Consider the following 20,503-nt stretch of genomic DNA (forward strand, 5'->3'; position numbering starts at 1 on the left):
ACATCTCTCAGGCTCCATGTGTTTGCATGGGGATTCAGATGTTCTGTGAAGTTGCTCCACATGTAACATTACCCCTGGAGGATACTTCCTATCTAGAAAACAAACAACCAATCAAAAAGCTCTGTCTATGTCATACATGTGCCAGCTTACATGCTGTCAAGTCAGTTTATTTTTAGAGTTTTGCGCAGCAGTTTGAAGATTTCACACATCAGACGGAACCGGCGCTAAAAAATGTGAATCTGTACTGTAAGCATGCATATTAACATTACGAGCACAGCATAGCATTATCTGGTCTTTACATGATCGTTAAAGCTGATGCTTCAAACACCATGTAGCTCACAGTTATGGGACAAAAGATATGTAGATGTGGCCTCTTTCTGCTACTAAAAAAACAACAATAAAATATCTAAAAAGTCATGAAAAAAAGGCTTAATTTAGATTCTTGCACTGAATATTTGTAGAGCTGTTCGTGACTGCTTCGATGTAATGTGTAGCTACATTTCTAGGAGGTGCACATTAGTTTATGATGTATATTAAAGCGCAGGGTTTCAGACCGGTTTGTGGTAGCCGTGTATCTATTACGTAGATTTAATGCAGATGCATAAATGCACTATTTCACAGCCACCATGCGGATGCAGGCAGAAATGAGAATATGGGAAGACGAGCTCATTCGTTTTATCGAGCTTCTTTGCTCTGCAACTAGGAAAGAAAGAAAAAAGACATCTTTAACAAACCAGCTGTCTGCGCACATCAGATGACATTTTCACAGCACGAATCTTCGGAGAAACGCGTCTCTCTTTTTTCCTTGTAAAAACTGAGCAGAACATCAGCAGCGCAAGTGTGGAAAGAGAGCGACATCGGGCGGAGCACGCCGACGCAGAGGACACCGATTAAATATTGACCATCTCCTGCAGGTGCCTCGCTGACAGCGCGCAAGCACTGGCGTGAGTTTACAAAAGATCTGTGTTTATATTTAGAGTAAATGCTTAGAGGGCCACACTGCGTCTGTGTGTGTGCTTTTTTATCTTGTACAAAAAAATTCGGGACACGTTTGTTTATTAACAGGGAGAAGCTGAAGGGTCTAGATGACTGTGTACATTTAGCTCCACTCACATCAGGAGCATTTTTTTCCCCCAAAGGAAAAAAGAGCCGAGTGAGCGACATCGTTTGCATTTTAATTAAGCAGTTTGTGTTTGTGTCGCCCCCCACTCATGTGGCCCCCTCTGGGGGGCACCTGTTTTGCTATGCTCCTGCATGCCTCCAGTGACTAAAAACACAGACTGCTCACAAGCAGATTTCAGGTCAGATCATAATTGAGCACTCTGACCTGTTTCCTTTTGTTCTCGCGTCCTCTCATTATGGCATAACAGCAGAAGAAAGGAAAAACATTACGACTGCTGAACTGAAATAAACTTAAATGTAAACCACTCACATCAACACTGTGACATGTATGTACAGTCTGGAGTCTGTAAATTCAACAAGGAACTGAAAAAAATCAAATCAAGTCTATTGCATGCTCCATCCATAGCGAGGCACAATATAATGAGCCTCATTGATTTCCATGTGCTGCTTTCATGTATCCATGATAAAAATTTCATGATTGTGGTATGGCGGTGTGGAGATGGAAATGGGCGCCTGGAGGGACAGATGGGCAGGTGTGTATGTATGTTCAAAAGCAAACAAGACCAGGAGAATGAGAAAGCATGTGAAGCTGTGTTTGTGCGTGTGCGTGAGGAAAGGGTGCGGTAATGACCTCCCGGTGAGTGAGGGAGGAGCCTTTTTGCTCGCTCCCCCCCACACTCAATTTATGAATAATTAACTTGGAATCTGCCAGTCAGAGCGGACTGGTTGCTCATTACAAGGCATTATGTACGGCACTGTCACGCAAGCTATCAATCAAGAGGCATCCACTCATGTGCATCAAGCCATCTCCAGGGATGAGAGAGACAGCGGGGCGGGGGTGGGGGGCGGCTGTGATCAAGTGTGTTAGCGTTAGGGGAATTGCTCTCAACTAGACAACCCTGGTATGACCATATAAGGACATGGGCTCTGCTTTAGGCTGCAGATTGGTGCATCTGGTAGACCCCTATGGTAGTAACTTCAAGGTCATTTAGAGGGTGTACCGAACAAGCACTATGTGAGTTTTGATTTAATTTAATGTAATTTCATTTCATTTAAACAGAATCAAGTCAAAGATGTGTCCTTAATGTTACAGTTTATTAAAGTCATAGTTACAATTTCAAGACAACAAAATATACCACACCTCCTATGAGCTGCTCAAGGCAATAATTGGACCAAAGAATGACATCAGCTCAGACCTCAGCGTGACTTTTAAACCTCTGTAACACTCACCTCTCCTTTCTTGAAAGTCTGGCGACGGGACGTCGTCTCCTCATTGATGCTAGACAGAAAGTTCTGGGAGATCCGCAAGGCATCCTGCAGAAGGGGGTGGTCCGGGTGGCTGATGGGTGTGTGTTTGAGCAAGTCCTAGCAGTACAAGGAGAAACATTGAGATGCAGAAGCATATACTCAGGTGCATGCAGTCAACTTATAAAGTTACAGTATAGCAAATCGTACTTATTACGAGTTAACTATAATCCTCTTTTCCTTTTAAGTGTTACACACACAGTCCAGCCATACTCTTTATCAAAAAACACCACAGTCCAGGAAATGTATGGATGAGTCACACAGCTTTATGGCTCAATGTTTCTACAACAAGATTTCACAGATTCAATAAACTATAGACCCATAGACCCGTTCAGTACAATAAAACAGCTGAAAAAAAAAAGACGGGCAGTCAGGTTTAAAAAAAAAATTAAATTAATTATGAGCAATTATGCTAACCAATGACAAATGAAACACAGGCTGTTCTTTGATCACCCAACGCATTCTTTCATGGTTTAATTTGTGAGAAAACATCACAACTCCCAAAATACAGTAGAACACAGTTATTAATGAGCATCGCTGGGCCTGCACGTTCTCTATTACTTACATGAAGTACCAAAGTGCTGCGTGTCACTCTGTCCACTGGTTTATAAAGCAAAGCTATAAACGAAAAAAGAGCAGACAACAGACAGATTTTTTACTGAGCCCATTTGCAACATATAGACAATAAAAATGTTTACACAGAAGGGGTGTAAAGTGTGGCACGAGATAGCTGACCTTCTAGTGAGTTCTTGCCTGTCTCCTTACAGTCCTTGGGGCTCCTCACCTTCAGGTTCTGTTTGGATACAAAACAAAGGTGCAAACAGTGGCTTAAAAATGTATAAAAAGACCTTTAAAAGTCTCTTCAGTGACAAAACACCTTTTCATTCTTTAGCTTTAAGGTCATCCACTTCCAAATTAATTATGCAATACTCAGCAGATTTTCCCCCCACCATCTTGCTCAGATGGCTTTGAGTCATGCATCATTACTAAGACCATTAACAACCCTCGATGATGAACTCTCCATATGCATGTAGATACCAGCCTCCACTCTTGACTACTGGTCCTCAGAAAACACAGACATGTGCTGATGGTGTGGCAGAAACTAACGCATGCTTGAGAAAAAAGAGAAAGAAATGGCATGAGAACTAGTTTAACTCACAACTGCAGTTTTCTTCCACATAATAAAAGATCGTTATTTAGGATCAATATATTTTTTTCTGTTTAATTCATACATAGCAGTTTAAAAAACACTTCTCAAAAAATCAAAATCCTTGGCTGCCGTTCAAACAGAAATATCCCAAAATGTATGACGAGAGCTGCGATGTTGCTGGAGCTTTCACATTTCCTATCTATGTTGGACGGCCTCAGTACAACACTCTACTGGGAGACGAGAAGTTTAAACCGGATTTTATATCAGCTTTCAAAGCTAGATTTGAGGCATGGGTATAATATCTCCTCAGCCCATGAAGCGTTTGGAAACTCAAGTTTAGATAAAAATACTCCAATTTATGAGACTGTTTCTACACCCTGTGCAGGAGAGCTCCTATTTTACAGGTGCTCTAATTGCAGATGAAGCCAAATAGAGGCCTTCACCAAAGAAAACTGCAGAAAACACCATCCGCTATCCTCAAACAATAATATACGCATGGGCACACATCACATCTTGCCTCTGGCTGCATTTGCACAGAAATATTCAGCAGAGCATTAAAATTTAAATGCAAAGGAATTATAAAAGCTGTTTGGGTGAACGATGGCAGTGTGTTTTGCAAGTGCATTTAATCGGGGACAAAAATGTTAAGCAGTGACTAAACTGACTCTTTCAGAGTCTACAATACCTCTTAGGCAATGTTCATTGACTGAACACACTAATTGAACACAGCTGAAGGTTAGTCATCATTTTCATTCTGCGTTGTCTCCAGCTGCACAAGCAGCTAGGTGCATTTTTGCTCTTCTTGTATAAATAGGTACAGAGCTAAGGAAGGTTTATGTTAACATCATGTAGAAATAATAGTAATTACCCCAACCCCAGCAGAGCTTTACCATCACAAACTGCTCTGTGGCTCGAGTCATGACAACAAAAATGCGATGCAGTATCAATTCATACAGTGTTCAGTTAATTTTATCACTTTGGTCTGTGATTGGATTAGTGAGGTAATGATTCATCATCAGATGCTGTTATATCACCACATTAGTTGCATAGAATAAAAAGGTTAACCTAACAAAAATAAATCATGTGATGTTGCTGAATGTCCAACTGACCCTTTATTTAGTTTTAGTTCATTTTAATAGTATATGACAGGGGTGTCAAAGATAAGGGTTGGGGGCCAGAATCGGCCTGGCAAAGACTCTAATCAGGCCCACTGGACATTTTTAGGAAATGTGAAGGAAAGCATACATTTTGGACCAGAACAGTCTGCTTAATTAGCTGAGTTGTGCTGAGAGATTCCTTTCATGAACTACAGCAGCATATAGAAAAACTGATGAAACTCTTAAAATTGCAAATTGATCCAATTTGTCAAAAGGAGAATCACACTGAAAGGTTTCTGTTTGACACACAGGAGGAGATCCACCACACACAGCAGATGCTCAAGTGTTCTGGTCAGGAATGAATTTCCACAGAGTAATCTTAAAATATCAGGAACACTCAAAGCTTTTCTCTATGAAAGCTTGTTGCAGTCATTGAAAAAGTATATGTTTCAGGTTATTATCCCAAAATTTTGCCTTAACCCAAATTTCTTCAATATTTTCTCAATTTCAAGTTATTTTCACAGCAGGTTGAGTAAGTTCAATTTTGGAGATACTAGCCCGACATTTTGACTGCCTTTTCAGTGCTTCCAAGCTTTCATACTATTCTGAAGTGCAAAAGGAGAAGACTTCTTAAAAGGAGAACAGACACATTTTTATAGAGCTTTATGATCCTTGTAAAGCATTGCGTAGCACATCAAGGGGAAAAAAGCACAAGCTGTGACCCTCAGTTTGCTGGTAAATAGGAATCAAGTGACTTAACTGTTCTTTTTACTCGCTTTCTTACCTCAGAAATTTCAGCAAACTGTGTGTTAGCCTGGCAGCACTTCTCCGCCGTCTCCACAGCAAGCTCATAGTTGTCCACAAATGCCCGATAAACCCCTAACTGGCTGGCCTGAGAGAGAGAGAGCAGGAAAAAAACTTTAATTCGCAGATCAGACATACTTAAACTTATATACAGTGCAGTTTTGCAATGCAGTGACAGTGAGCTTGAACAACTTTTAAAAAGCTTCTATGTTGGAGGATTAAATAAGGGCAAACTACACAGCAAAATCTCCAGTGTTAAATTAACACTAGAGAGTGTCTATATGGGTCCACACCTCTGAGTGTTAAATACAACACTGTTGAGTGTTAAATCAACACTTTTGACAGTGTTATATGTTTAAAAGTAACCTAGTCAGTTTTGAAGATTAACAATGGCTAACACTGAGCAGTGCTGATTTTCTAACACTGGAATATTTCTAACATTTTGAGTTATTTTCCAGTGTTAGAAAATCAGCACTGCTCAGTGTTAGCCATTGTTAATCTTCAAAACTGACTAGGTTACTTTTAAACATATAACACTGTCAAAAGTGTTGATTTAACACTCAACAGTGTTGTATTTAACACTCAGAGGTGTGGACCCATATAGACACTCTCTAGTGTTAATTTAACACTGGAGATTTTGCTGTGTATCTTTCCTGAGCTTTCAGACTTTAAGTTAGAAATTCAGACACACAAAAATACCCGAAAGTCTTCTGTAGTGCCTTCCAGACAGTGCAGTTATACTTGTCTGCACTGCTATTGTAATGCCCACAGGTTAAGTAATGAGTAAGTGGGAAAAGAAATTCTAAAATTGCAGCACAGACGTCCGAAACACTGGACAAATCTGTGCATTTGAACTGTAACACAGAGTCTGTTCAGCTGTGTGTCCCAGGGACTGTACATGAGCGGCAGACAACTGAACAAAACAACCGGCGAGAGACAGATCACAGCTACAGCGTGTAACCGTGGTGGTCTCTGCGGCACATTGCCATAGCAACCAGCGAGCCCCGCACTGAGCTTGGGTGAGTAATTAATGATTGGTGTAACAGAGGCTAAGAAAGCACGTTTAGTGAGCTGTGTGACTGAATAAAACTCCATCGAACGTTGCCTGCCAGCACTGCAATCCATCTCTGCCGCGAACAAAAGGACAATCAATTCTCCAGAACAAAAGCCGATGGATGCGGACGGAGTGCAGTGGAGATTTGTGCCTCGAGAGTGACGCAGACTCTCACACACCTCTAAAATGATTAGCATGTACGTAAGCATGTCTTACCTGAGTGCACTGAGCAGAAATGAATGCATTTAAAGCATGAAACACCTAGCACTTTGCTGCACTTGAGACCTTTTTAGCCTGTGTGACGTTTCAGACGTTTGGTTAGACTATTCTACACATCATTTGCATCACTTGCAATCATAATATAGTACTCTTTTGGGATTACACTTGAAGAAATATGCCATTTGACTTTTAGAAAGATTGTGAAAAAAAAAAAAGACAATAGTGTTTTAAGAACTTTATCTGAAAGTAAAGAAGGTGAAGAACAGACTTAATGCACAGACACAAGGCATATTTACATGATCACAGCTGAGGCACATCACATCAACAATCTATGGACTGTCTCCAAGGCTTTCAATCTCACACTCGTTTTCAGATTTTATTAAAGTCTAATTCACTTCCTCTTCAAATGGCTCTGTGCACCACAAGTTTGTTCGTGTGTCACCAGTCACACCAGATTTGATTACCTGGTCTGAGCCCGTCTGAAAAAGGGCTCAGAAAAAGACAAAAACATGAACACAATTACAATTACTGTGATTACATCTTTTAGTTTTGGCTGACCAGATGATGTCTCCAGTATCAGGTGTATAATGATGTAGCTACTAGTAGTTTTTGTTCTCTTTAATTTTACAAAAAACATTTCCTCAGGCTTTCCAAAAGTCTTTTCTTTGGACATTGGCCGCGTTTTCACTCATTTTCACTTCAATCCTTGTAACTGACCATTTTCAGAGGAAGTTTTGTTTTTTTTTGTTTTTTTTTTGTTTTTTTTTTGGGGGGGGGGGGGGGGGGGGGACCACTAATCAAGCATAAAAAGACACCACCAACTCAACTATCCACAAATATCTAGCAGCCTATTGCCAAAACACATAATTTCTACAAAATCTAAAAAAAACACATGATGGCAGGCATGAAATGGTATTTTAGCACTAACAAGTTGATTCCCAAAGACCTAAAAAGTCAGCATTTGCATGGTGTGCAGAGTGACATTTAAAATCTGAGGAAACTGAACAAGCAGAGGACAGAAGAAGTGGCAGGCCTGACAGAGTCCTGTCACAGGACCTGAAAGATGCATATAGCCCTTCAGTTCACCCATCTAATATTTGCCAAAGCCTCATCAGCATCAGTGCAAGAGTGACTTTCAAGAAACCATTCTTAACGAAGAAAACAGCGAGAAAAGGCTGAGCTACCTCAAATTATAAAAGAAATAGAGTAAACATCGATGGTGACAGGAGTGATGAATCCAAATTTTACATTTTTGCTTCAAATCATCATCATTTTGTCATGATAGAGGTAAAACAATGAGTGTTTACAGCCATCTGTAAAACACAGCGGAGGGTCTGTTGTGGTTTGGGACTGCTTTTCAGCCAGCGGGGTTGGGAATTTTGTTAAAATCGATGGAATTATGAATCGATGGAAATATGAAAAGGTATCAAATCTTGATGGTACTGGAAAGTGTCTGATTGGCAACAGCTTCATTTTTCAGCATGAAAACGATCCTAAAAACAACGACAATGTCTATGTATACATAAAACATAAATTTATTTCCATATGTGTTTGGACCTTTCAGTAAACTGGTGCAACTATTTTCCAGTCTCCAAGCAAAATATAAAGAAATATGGGGCAGGTCAAAGATTTTGCACGATCCCAATGTTTTACATGGCAAACAAGTGAGACTCCATTTAATTTAAAGAGAATACAGGCTTTACAAGCCTCGGCATGAGGCCTGACTTTGAGCAAGGCCAGGTGATTTGTGACTGCTTTTACTTTTTAAATATAAATATATATGAGGCTTCATGTATTTTGTTGACCTAGATGTTCTTCCACTTTTCCACAATCCTTACTTAATTCAATTATTAACCTAAAACATCTCAAACTGAGCCTATTCTTCCTTTTAAATCTTTTTTTTAATTCATGGGGTGTGAGAGCTTATTATGTCAGGAATGCAGTCACAAGTTTTCTAAACATTGTTTACACTTGTTCAAGAGTGACAGATCTCGCTTTGTGTGTCCAAAACTATTTACAGCTCTGAGGCAACATGCTACGTGCCACTAGACTGGAATTTGCACCCTATTAACTGTGTTTTTAAATCAGGTTCTCACAGATGCATTTTTAGGCAACAAAACTGTCTCAAAATGTGTTTCACATTCACGCACAGAAAGAAACAGCAAAGAGGAAGGTGAGGAGTAAAGTAGCTTTCATAGTCCTGCAATCCCCAGTCCTGCCCTGGGCCACACAATCTGCGACACAGCGGAAGCCATTCAGAGCGTGACAGTTTGACTGTGTCTGCCAGCCACTTCCACACACAACAGCACTGAGGCTTACCAAATGCAGCTACAGTATCATAGCAGAAAATGCCTTTGGGTGATGAAAAGAACTGCTTAGGTGTCTGGATTTTTCACTTCCGGATTTGTCCCTTTGTGACAGTATGTGTGTAATCCACAGTGGAAAACAACATTAAGAAAACAGCTTCATGACAGACTATGGTCATTATATGAGGAAGCTGAATTTGCCCTCAGTTAGTTAGGCCTTCTGACACATATGAGAAAGACAAAATTAAAAATAAATCAGTGTGGTCTATGTCGACATAATAATACAAGAACAGACAGAATGAAAAAACTTTAATTTTGTTTTAAGTTTAATGAAAGAATCTAGTCCTATGGTGCTACCTCAGTGCTTTGAGTGCCAACACCAGTACGCTGACATGCTCACAATGAAACCACCAATATGCCACAATATTTCAGTTTATCAAGTTAGCAGGCAACACTTGCTCATCAGGTCTAAACACAAAGAAAACTGAGGCTTGCAGTGAACCAAAGTGAACCAGAGATTTTGATTTGATGGTGGCACAGAAGTTATTATACTTTTTCACACAGTGCATGCATTTGTAAAACGATTACATTTTTGTTCTGTTTTTTTTCTTCATTATTCTTTCTAGGCTTCAGTTATTTCTTTGAAGTCGCTGCTTTTCAGCAATTGCTAATTGATTAAAGTCAAAATAAGTCTTGAGGTAGAAATCATGCTCCTCACTAAAGATTAATAACAATTATGACTTTTTATCAACGGGGCTGATATACTGGTCGGTAATAGCCATTTGCTGATATATCATTATCAGCATTAATAATGACCAACAAATAAAAATTAACAAAATTTTAAAAATTGCCAGGAGAAACACCCTTCAATCATGTTATGAGCATTGTTGCAGTTCTTTGTCCACTAGAGGGCACTATACAACTTTCCTATTGACCGCACAGGTTTGGAACACTACAAATGCAGCCAGCTGATGGCTGGAAGGTGGAGCTTAAACAAGTAATTTCCTGTGACAATAAAATTATATTTCTAAATTGCACTGTCATACTGTCTTAGTGAGGACTCGTAAATAACTACACGTAACAAATGTTAGGGAAATCTGTTTCAAACCTATGGCCAATTTAGGATTGCCAATTACTCCAAAACATCCATGTCTTTGGATTGTGGGAGGAATCAAATCCAACGGCCAGCCTGGGCCGTTGGATTTGAACCCAGGACCTTCTTGCTGTGAGGCACCCGTGTCTCACAGCAAGAAGTGTTTACTTTGAAAAACACTCTTGAATTAATTTTTTTCTTAAAATTCATGCTGAGCTTCTCCTAAAAGGCTGAACAAAATTCATCAATCCATCCAAAATTAAAAAAAAAAAAAAAAAAAAAAAATCAGTCTGGATCATGATGGTGGCTCTAGCATCGAACATTATCAGAGTCACAACAGTACCATGGCCGAAAGCAAAAATGTGTCATCAGGTTTTTTTGTTTCTTCTTGAAATGCTCAGAGACAGTTTATCAGTTTGCCTGGCTGTCTTCATGGTGCAAAGCCTTAACTTTGTTGCTGTGTGTGAGGGAGCAGCAGAAACATGAGCATGATTCTGCCCTATTTTCAGTCTTCAAACACTATTCTCTGACAGTCATGCTCATAGCCTGTCACTGATGCTTTGGCACTTCCTCTTTTCTCTCCGATTCTCGCCTTCTTCCTTCTGATGTTTTACGATTCGTAAGCCTCTCTCTCCTCAAAGATTTCAGAGTCATGGCAAAACAGCTCTATCACAGTTGCAGCAGCCTAAATCTTCTTGCCTAGTCAACTCCTACCTCCTCTCCTCTCAACTAATCCCCCTCCCTCCTTCTCTTTCTAATGCAGACTGTCATCCAACACTTTCTCCCTTCCCCCCCCTTTTCAAGGCTCAGCATGGTCACCTTTTGACTTTTATTAACTATAGTCTGGAGAAGGGAAGTGTATGAGGTAGTAAATGTATAAGCATGAGAGCATCAATATAAAGATGTCTATTTACAGTTACAGTGTTAGTAACAATAGTTACTGTAGCTACACCAGACTGTCAAGGTGGGGAAAGAAAGAAAAAACACAAAATGAAAACGAGTGACGTAATTGCTGAGCCAGACAAAGAAGCTCTCTAAATATATGGGCAAACTAGCACCAGTCTATGGAAATACTAGCTACACCTTCCAATTTAAGTTCAAATGAAATCTAATATAGTCAAAAATGAAGTTCTTAATTGACATAATCCTCTGAGGGGCCCCAGAGGTCAAATTTGCCCTTCATTCAACCTTGCTCTGCAACCAGTGAAGAAGTCATTATTCTACTGGTGCCTCTTTGTGTCTTGTAGGATGCCAGTCTGCCAGATTTAACATGCAGCGTTCCTTTCAAACACATCTCACAGCTAACAATCGCTCTGCTCAATAATTAACATCAGAACCATGTCATCTTTTTAATGTTAGAGGTGACCGTGAAGTGGTTTTGTTAGATAGAAGTTCGATGTGAACAAGAAGAATGGATACAACAATTTGATGGACTGGATTTTCATGTTTGCTTATTTGACATGAAGACAAAACCAATTAAATCCTTATTTCTTAGCCAAGCCACAAGGGGCACCTCCAAGATAAGTTAATGAGAATAAGATGGAGGGAGGGGGAGGGAGAGAGAGAGAGAGAGAGAGAGAGAGAGAGAGAGAGAGAGAGCAAGAGACAGAGAGAGTGTATGTGTGTGTTTCTGAGAAAGAGAGAGAGGCTCCTATTTATAGCAGCTTCTTCTAGACATGAAACACACAGTGCTGTGATGGTCTCAGCTGCCTGAGGCAGAAAGGCGGCATTGTGAAAGACGCTTGCACCTCCCTCAGTGTGTGTGTGTGTGTGTGTGTGTGCGTGTGTGTGTGTGTCCAAGCACAAGTGAGTCAGAGGGGGAGAGGGATAGAGAGAGACAGAGCAATGGAGGGAGACACGAGTGGGAAAGGAGCAGTATTTCTAAGAGAATTAACAAATGATTCATTGTGGGTTAATTGACCCATTGTGAAAATGATTGAACAGACCCAGTGTAGATTTGGCCCTGACATCCTGGGAAGGACAAAAACGGCTGTTTAGGCGGAAATGTGGGGGGGGGGAGGAAAGATGATTCAGAATCAGTTTGTTTGGAATTTAATATGATAATAAGAGCTTTACTCCAAAAATCAAATTACTTTTACTATTGGTTTAAGAAATTCAGCATTTCATGGAAGAAATAACATTACTCTGAGTAATGGAGCCCTAGTGAACCCTGTTGGTTTGTTTGGGGTCAGAAATGCAGCTGTAGCTGTTCTTATCAGTGCTGTCAAGTTTTTTTGGGTGGCCCATATTGTCAAGTTTTATTAGGGGTAATGTCAAGCAGTTCCACAGAGGGACATTTCTGCTGTCAAGGGTACACACTCTAACAAACACCCTACAACCCCCCACCCTTTGACTCATTTCTCTCTTTGACTATGAGCTCTAAAGGTGCACTAAAGGTAACTACGCTCCAGCCTTACTAGTTTCTGGAAGAGGTCCCCGACTCTCTGATGGTGGCTCCACTGCTGGACACGAGGCAAAAGTCCATCGTAGAACTCTTTGTGGATCTCGTAGAGCTCAGGCACTTTGAAGAAGATGGTTTCTATCTGGGCCACGGTAAGCACTGGTTGGGATGTTGTAGCAGCAGCCTTCAGAGGCTTCATGGGCTGAGGAGGACCAAGAGAGCAGATATAAATTTATTTTATTGTGTTTATTATGTTAGAAGCATTCTAAATTATCTTACAGAAAAAATAAAAAATATGACTAGATTAAGTGACTGTTATATTGCACTACTATAATGTATGAAACAGTAAACAGTAAAAGACTTTTACAGGTTACGCTTTGGTATCACATATTCTACACCAAGGTGTCTTTTGTTTTAAATATGGTACATTTTTCTTTGTCATACTCATCAGTGTTAAAACAGCAACAAGGAGGCTTTACAGGTTTTACTGCTACCTTACCTGCCTTATCTGATCTGGGATAACCAGTAACATGTACGGTATTGTTAGGATATAATTACCGACCACTGTATTAGGCACACCTTTTCAAATCCTTTTATGCCTGAAACAAACATTTAGGCATGTAGACACACTCAGGATGACCTGCTGAAGTTCAAACAGAGCACCGGAATAGAGAAGAAAGATGATTTTATGACGCTGAACGGTTGTCGGTCCCAGAAGAGCTGGTGTGAGAGTTTCAGACGCTGCTGATCTGTTGATCTGATCTTAGATTTTCTCACACAACCGTCTGTATTGTTCACAGACAATGGCCCAAAAGAAGAGAAAACGTCCCATGAGCTGCAGTTCTCTGTGTGAAAATGTCTCGTTGATGTCAAAGGTCAGAGGAAAATGACTGCTTTGAGCTGATAGGAATAGCAACAGTAACTCAAATGACTACTTGTTACAATCAAGTTAACAAAATAGCCGCTCTGAAACTTTGAAGCAGATGGGCTACAGAAGCAGAAGACCTCACCGGGCGCCACTTCTGTGAGCTAAGAACAGGAAGCTGAGGGTACAATTTACACAGGCTCGCCAAAATTGGACTACAGATGCCTGCTGTGATGAATCTCGATGCCACAAATGGCAGCAAATTCCTGTAAGGAAATTGACGATACTATCGGAACGGATATGAGGGAATGTACAAAGAAGTGGAAAAACTAGAGGGACAAATATTTCTGCCCCTGAAAAAAACCACAACAAAGAGCAGAGACCCAGGAAAGAAAAAAAAATCAAAGAACGTTGTTTGTATTTGCTGGCACTGCATATAAAACACCGGGACACAACCACACGCTTAATTAACACATATCCACCACGCATAAGGATAAATGCCGGCAAAGACATAGACCACTGGAGTAGGTTACGTCGCAGACTTCACAAAGATTCCCTGCAGAAGTCTAAACCAGAGCTTAGTACCTACTCAGCAGTATTTAAATGCCTCAGTGTGTTTATCTTCTTACTGGTATTTCTAGCAGCTTTACTGCACCATGTCACAAAGCTCAAATCATCACTTGTTTCTTGAATATGACAGCTCACTGTACTCAAATGGCCTCGACAGTCACCAGATCTCAATCTAATAGAGCACCTCTGGGATGTGGTGGACAGAAGATTGATGAGCAGCTGACAAATGCTGCCATGTCAATATGGACCAAAAGAATGTTTCCTTGTTGAGTCTTCACCACAAAGAATTAAGTCAGTTTGGAGGGCAAATCTACTACTACTAATACTAACTTGGTGTACCTAATAAAGTGGCCAGTGAGAGTACTGTTTAAGCATCTATAAGTTGGGGTTAATGTTAGCTGCCCCTTCAGTAGACCAGCAAAGGGACAAATAGTATTTCTAAACAATCTACTAAACATTTGAAAAGCTACTGTATATCTAAAGCTTTCACTCTCATACTCAAAAACCAATCATTTCCATTGTAAACACTCATATTTCCTGAGCAGTTGGTAGATTGATTATATACTGGACATTATGAGGACATTAAAAGTGATGTGTGTTCTCACCAGAAGCAGTGCCTCCAGATGACTGAGATATGTTTCCTCGGTGGCCAAGATCCCAGACAGGACCCACTTCCTCATCTCCAAACCTTTTTCTAGGTCACACTCGGTCTGTAACAAACACACAGAGAATAAAGTTTCAAGAACACCCAGTAACGCAATGTGATGTACAACTGTTTGCTTAGCCTAACTTATTATTTTGCTTATTTAAAATATTTTAGGAACTATTTTCACACTGCAAGCCCTTTGCTTCTTTTGTGACTATGTTACAACATCAAAACACAACATCCTATTATTTATATGTATATATTTGGTAAAGGACCTTTCATGCTGCTTCTGTGCGCCTGAGTCCAGGAAAATTAAACACCTTCCGAAAATCATCCCTGGTTGCCTCTCCATTCCCTTCAGCTGAGTCAAAGCTCGCTGAAGGGCATAGATATGAAAAAATAAAAGATAAACTCCCCGGGTTGTCTTGATTAACCACCAAATCTGAAATAACTCAAACGGGCAGGGTCACCAAGGACAAGAAAAAAACGGCTGCGGTATAAATATGTGTATGTATGAGTGTGTTTGTGTGTTATGGGAGAGGCAAAAGCATGTGAGAAGATGCAGAAAAATAATTTACAAAGCCAGATGCAGACAGAGATGTGTGTATACATTAGGTTTTTTGTTTACACATCTTTACACTGAGACACACAAACCTTTTTCCTGGTAGTTGTGACTGCATGAGCTTGGGATTAAACCAGTGAAACAGCCCTGAATCCTCATTAAACGCATTTGGATGCAGAATGAATGATGACCATAATTAGTGGAAATTAGTGGATGAATATCAGCTGAACAGGTGAAATTGCATTAAGTAATAACATCTTCTTTTTATTACTCTTCTTTAATCATTTTTTCTTGCTGTTTTTACCTGTAACTACCTTAACAGTAAAAACAGCATAAAAAAAAACAACAAAAAAAACAACAGTATTAAATACAATATTCATAAAAGCTGTTTTTGTTTTATATTGATTTGTTACTAAATACAGTTATTTTGAAAATTATATAAATGCTTGTCAGGAACGTTTATGTCTGCCTGTGCACCATGCATGATGCTCGCGTGAACTGCTTTTACATGCATACATGACTACTTGGATGTGTGTGGGCGTACATGCATTTATTTAAATGAAGGGGTAAATGGGTCTGAAACCTGTTTCCATGGCCACTGCATAAGCAGATGCTTACACAGATCTCAGGGGACTGTTACAAGCCAGAAGATTATGAAATGCTCCAGGATTTTTATGGACTCCATTACACAGGAGTCCATTACCACCATAGTTTCTGCCGGGCTCAATATGCTTTTATATGTCGTCAGTTTGATTCAGTAGCCTGCTACAAACACGTTCTCAACTCTTCACGTTTATTTTACATCAACAAATTGACTGAATGAACAAAAAAATGATTAAACAGAACTATTAACAACCGGTCGTTTGGACAGGTATGAAGATATATGTGTAGTCTTTGCTCTTCCTTGTGTAATATATTTAATATTTTGTAGATCTATTTACTGAGAGCAAAAAGAAAATTGTGCTGGGTAGACCAGGGCGTGTAATGCAATGTAATTGGATGTTAAAAAAAAATGCATGGCTGTCCAGGTTTTGAATACAATATTTTACTCTCTGCTGTAATTTCTTAGCATCTTAGTTAATGATGTACAAGTTATTATTGGAATGAGGCAAAAACTAGATCCTAAGATGCAACTCAAGGATTTCTATAATTTAATATTCTGCTATTATCCCGATTTCTCATTTGCTCCAAAAAATATTGGATCTTCATCCAACTGTCTTGTACTCACAGTTTCTACTGCACAGTATACTACACTGTTTCTCACCTTATCATTTCTGTGGTAGACATGTAACATGCATCACGCAGAGCCTTCTAGGTATCTGGACTGAATGTAATAACATTAGGTTCCCACGAAAGCCGATAATGAAGTATATTATGTGTAGATACTAACACAGTCAAAAGAGGTAAATGTTTGTCTTTACAAACAAAAGTGCATCGTAAGATGAGATGTGTATTTATGATATATACTTATCATTTTTCAGTTAAAATTTCAGAAGACTAAAGAAGTGTCTGTGTGCATGTTTGGTTATGAAATAAGTAAAAAAATAAAACATATTCTCCCTGCAGTGTACATAAGAAGCAATACAAATAATATTTGACACTTAAATCTACACTTAAACCTCTTCAGCCCCAGCATCACTTAGCTGGAGTTCAGCCTGGCATGTTTTTAAGAATTCTGATGTACACAGGGTTTGTTTAGCAACATGTTTCTTTTTATTTCTTTTTATTTAGTGGACTCACAGATGGGACAACAGTGACTGCGATAACAACAACCCCACATTTTATTAACCCTTTTCAATTTTCATTTTCTAATCTGTGTAGCATCCTGTTCTGCTATCCCTGGCTTTTTGAAAAGCCTAACGCGATTGGCTCCTAGCGCCACATCGGCTATGTAGTGGAGGTGGAGGTCTTCAGTCAGATAAGACACACACTGATGGTGCACATGCCATTTAGAGTATTTCTGCTGATCGAGCAGAAAATAAAGCTTACTGCACACCTTAAGTGTGGGCCATAAGAGAGAGGAGTTAGTTGTTTTAATATACAGGGGTTCATGAACTAGGATGATCCACGGGGGGGGGGGGGGGTCAAAGCACAAGCAATTACCTGCAACATCTTCAATTTAAATCTGGCAGCAGGCTCCAGCATGATACTGCGGAGGTGCTACACATTGCTCATCAGACCCATGCGTATGTGCTGACGCTGTGTCGCGCCACTTGAATAGAAATATGTGGTTAACGGAGCTACTCTTGTTCATGTTTGCGCTGGTGTCAGTCACTTAGCCTTGCCCCTGTTGTGAAGAAGACCCAAGTCATTATCGTGCACGACCGATGGCTTCCCTGGATAACTGTAGCCTGAGGGCACTGAAAACAAACACAGGACTATGAATCCAGCTGGAAGTCTATGTGGCTCTGTCGCACTACAGTAAAAATATGGAAACTTCCTTACAACTAGGAAAAATCTGGGTTTGCCTGGGGACTTGATTTTTTTTCCCTGTCAGCTACTAACTGTAAGACTAATTGGCCATCCAGAGGTTGAGTGTCTATCACCCACAACCTCTGGGTGACCCATTTTCAATGAAAAGATGACTGCATAGATCAGCTGGTGGGAAGCACCCTGTCTACAAATAATCAGACTTAGACTGGCATTTATTCCCCAACTTATTGCAGTCAATCTGAGTCAGTCTGTTCCAGTGAGCACGACTCATTTTCAGCGATCAGGTGACTCGCCAGCCAAATATTTTATAGAAAAGCAAGGTTGGAAAGTTCCTGTGTCATTTTGCAGTCAAATCTATGAGGTCGTGGCTGGAATCTGAATGTAAGTACTTAATGTGTGTTTCTTTGTATGCAGACAGAAACTGATTTATGATTTGTGCAGATTTATCACAGTTAATTGACAGTTAGTTGCCAGTTTGACCCCATTCAATCACAGACTGGTCATTTTATCACCATCATGAAGCAGTAAAGCTACTTTAAAGATGGCAGCTGACTGCAAAAGGTCGCAGTCTTGGTCTCGAGCAACAAGATTGCAAGTTCATTGTACGTGGTCACAGTAATTTTGGTCATGCTGCAATCTCCAACCAGTTTTATCTAGTGTGACCGCAGCATAAGTCTCTTGAAATTTCTCCTATTAAATACAGACATAATAACGCATCATTACCACAAACTTGATGGGAAATTAAGCAGAGTGAACTCTGTAGGTTCACTTTGTAGATGTCATAAAGTACACTATGATCATGCAGAAACACAGATAGCACACGTGGTCAGTGTTTTTGGTAAAACAGTTTAAGGATGTTATTGAATTTTCAGCAAACTTCTGATCAGTGACCCTCTTTTCCCTTTCAAGTGCTGGGCAGAGCCAGATTGTGAGAGAACAAGAGCCCAGAGCACTCTTAAATTAAATCAGCAGAATTACTGAAAGTGATGACTCATGACAGTGACATCACTAAACCATCAGTTCCCCCTGAGCCAATCAGAGCTTGCCTGGACTCTGACTCATCAATTAGAAAAGCAGAGTGGGGTGACGTTTGAAGACAGATTGTTCAAGGGCAAATCAAGGATGATGGTAACTCCATTTTGAGGACATTGATTGTAAGCCTGTGGGGAATTTGTTGATGGATATTTGCCACAGTGCATAACGTATTTATCCAGCCATCAGACGATGCATCTACAGGCTCTAAGCATGTAGTGTTGAATTTCTTTTTTCCATACAAACAGAAGGATTATATGTGTCCAAATGCAAGCTAAGTATGTGTGCGCAAATTAAAACCACCGGGTGTTAAACCTCACAGGTCAAAGGTCAGAGCAGTCAAGGGGCACATCGTTTATTGACATTTTCAAGCCATCAATCAGTCTGACAGTCGCTTGCTCACCAGTACAGACAGTGAGCAAAGATTGAAGGGGCAGAGTAACCGATACAGCTTCATGACCACTGATGCAATTACTTCCTCCAAGGGCACAGGGGGTAGAGGCAGCATTAGCTTATTATATTCTCCCAACATACCCCTCTATTGTAATTGAATCTATGGCTACAACATGTTTATCTGGTATATACTAGCCCTTTGGTACACAAAGTCCTTTGCTTCCACTGAGGACTGCAGCATAGAACATATATAAATAACACAGAGAATAAATACAGATGACAAGAAAAACAGGTTGTGAGTCTGTGTCTGTGTGCGCACACATGTATCCTCTCCCTTATAACCTTTGAAGAGCAGACGTCACAGATCACTGGTTTTCTCTGCAGACGAGGAAGGAGGTCGGGTAAGAGGATGAAGGCAGCGATGTGGTGATTGAGGTGATAGGTAATTCTGCCTAATACCCTAGACGAAAAAAACCCCGACTCTTAAGGCGGATGGGTTTCTTTACTGGATGACTGCTTCGGGAGCTATGAGGCAGGAGATATGTCCCTTATCAATCTCCTTTAAACAGCAGATATGGTTTCTCAATTGAAGACTTTTAGACAGAATGGGATTGTTCTAAGAATAGATTTGCCCAATTCCTGCTCTGCAATGGGATAAAATTATGCAAGAATGAGCACAGTTTACCAGCGAGATTTGTTTTTGCTCTGTCTGCAGCTAAGTTGCTGAATCACTTGAGGAGACGTGAGAAAGCTTGGCATTTGGATTAGATGTGAGCATCAAAGTCTGCTTTGTCAACAACAGGACACGCCCAGATGTCATACTGACCGATTTGGAGGACTCCAGCGATCCGGAGGACAGAGTGTCCCGGCTGCTACGGCTCTTGGAGCTGAGGTGAGGAGATGACGACGGCGAGTCATCGATGTACGGCAGGATGTCGTGGTGCCTTCGCTGCTCCTCTGCTCGGTCTGCGTCGTAACCGTATGTGGGAGGGGTCCCGGTGAAGTGACCATCTGTGATGGGAGAAATTCAAACTTTAAGTTAGTGTTGTTGAATTTTCTTGAGATTTTTGTGATTTGAGATGTTTTTAATTTCTGTGCTGCAGTTCCTTGTAATGTACTTTAAGCTGGCTGATTACTGGATTACTAATAAACCGCAGATTAAATGATGTCTGACTGCTGTACTTAAGCATGTCACTGACAGTTGTGACTGCTGAAACAACAGTTAAATAAAATGTAGAGTGTACAGTTAACAGCCTCTTCCCTTTAAACTCAATTGAAGCCATCTTTTTAAGACATTTTTTTGCTCTTCTAATCACTAAATTCATACCACTACAAATAAGTGTTCTGCTTGGTACTTAAGTATCACGACAAAGGTCGCTAGACGTGCCTGGCAGGGTCACTAATTAATGCAATTCTGGAAAGTGGGGCAGACAAAACGAATTCACCCCTCC

The 20,503-nt window shown here is 40.3% G+C and overlaps 1 protein-coding gene and 1 long non-coding RNA gene across 2 annotated transcripts in view; one reads left to right on the forward strand and one right to left on the reverse strand.

Moving 5' to 3' along the window:
* bcr (BCR activator of RhoGEF and GTPase) overlaps nt 1-20,503 on the reverse strand; it is an 84,674-nt gene that overhangs the window by 16,554 nt on the left and 47,617 nt on the right. The window contains exons 2-8 of the mRNA XM_084935010.1: nt 19,879-20,063; nt 14,592-14,696; nt 12,568-12,753; nt 5,459-5,566; nt 3,163-3,220; nt 2,993-3,045; nt 2,353-2,487 (exon numbers count right to left, since the gene is read on the reverse strand). Coding sequence (XP_084791136.1) covers nt 2,353-2,487; nt 2,993-3,045; nt 3,163-3,220; nt 5,459-5,566; nt 12,568-12,753; nt 14,592-14,696; nt 19,879-20,063 — 830 coding nt within the window. The remainder of the gene's footprint in view (nt 1-2,352; nt 2,488-2,992; nt 3,046-3,162; nt 3,221-5,458; nt 5,567-12,567; nt 12,754-14,591; nt 14,697-19,878; nt 20,064-20,503) is intronic.
* LOC146383635 (uncharacterized) lies at nt 440-20,300 on the forward strand. The gene is made up of 2 exons (XR_014800777.1): nt 440-944; nt 19,855-20,300. It is a non-coding gene; the product is annotated as an uncharacterized LOC146383635 (long non-coding RNA).

This window comes from Perissodus microlepis, chromosome 7 (genome assembly GCF_051167445.1).
Source record: "Perissodus microlepis isolate ML-2025 ecotype Zambia chromosome 7, ASM5116744v1, whole genome shotgun sequence".
In the NCBI taxonomy this organism is placed as follows: Eukaryota; Metazoa; Chordata; class Actinopteri; order Cichliformes; family Cichlidae; genus Perissodus; species Perissodus microlepis.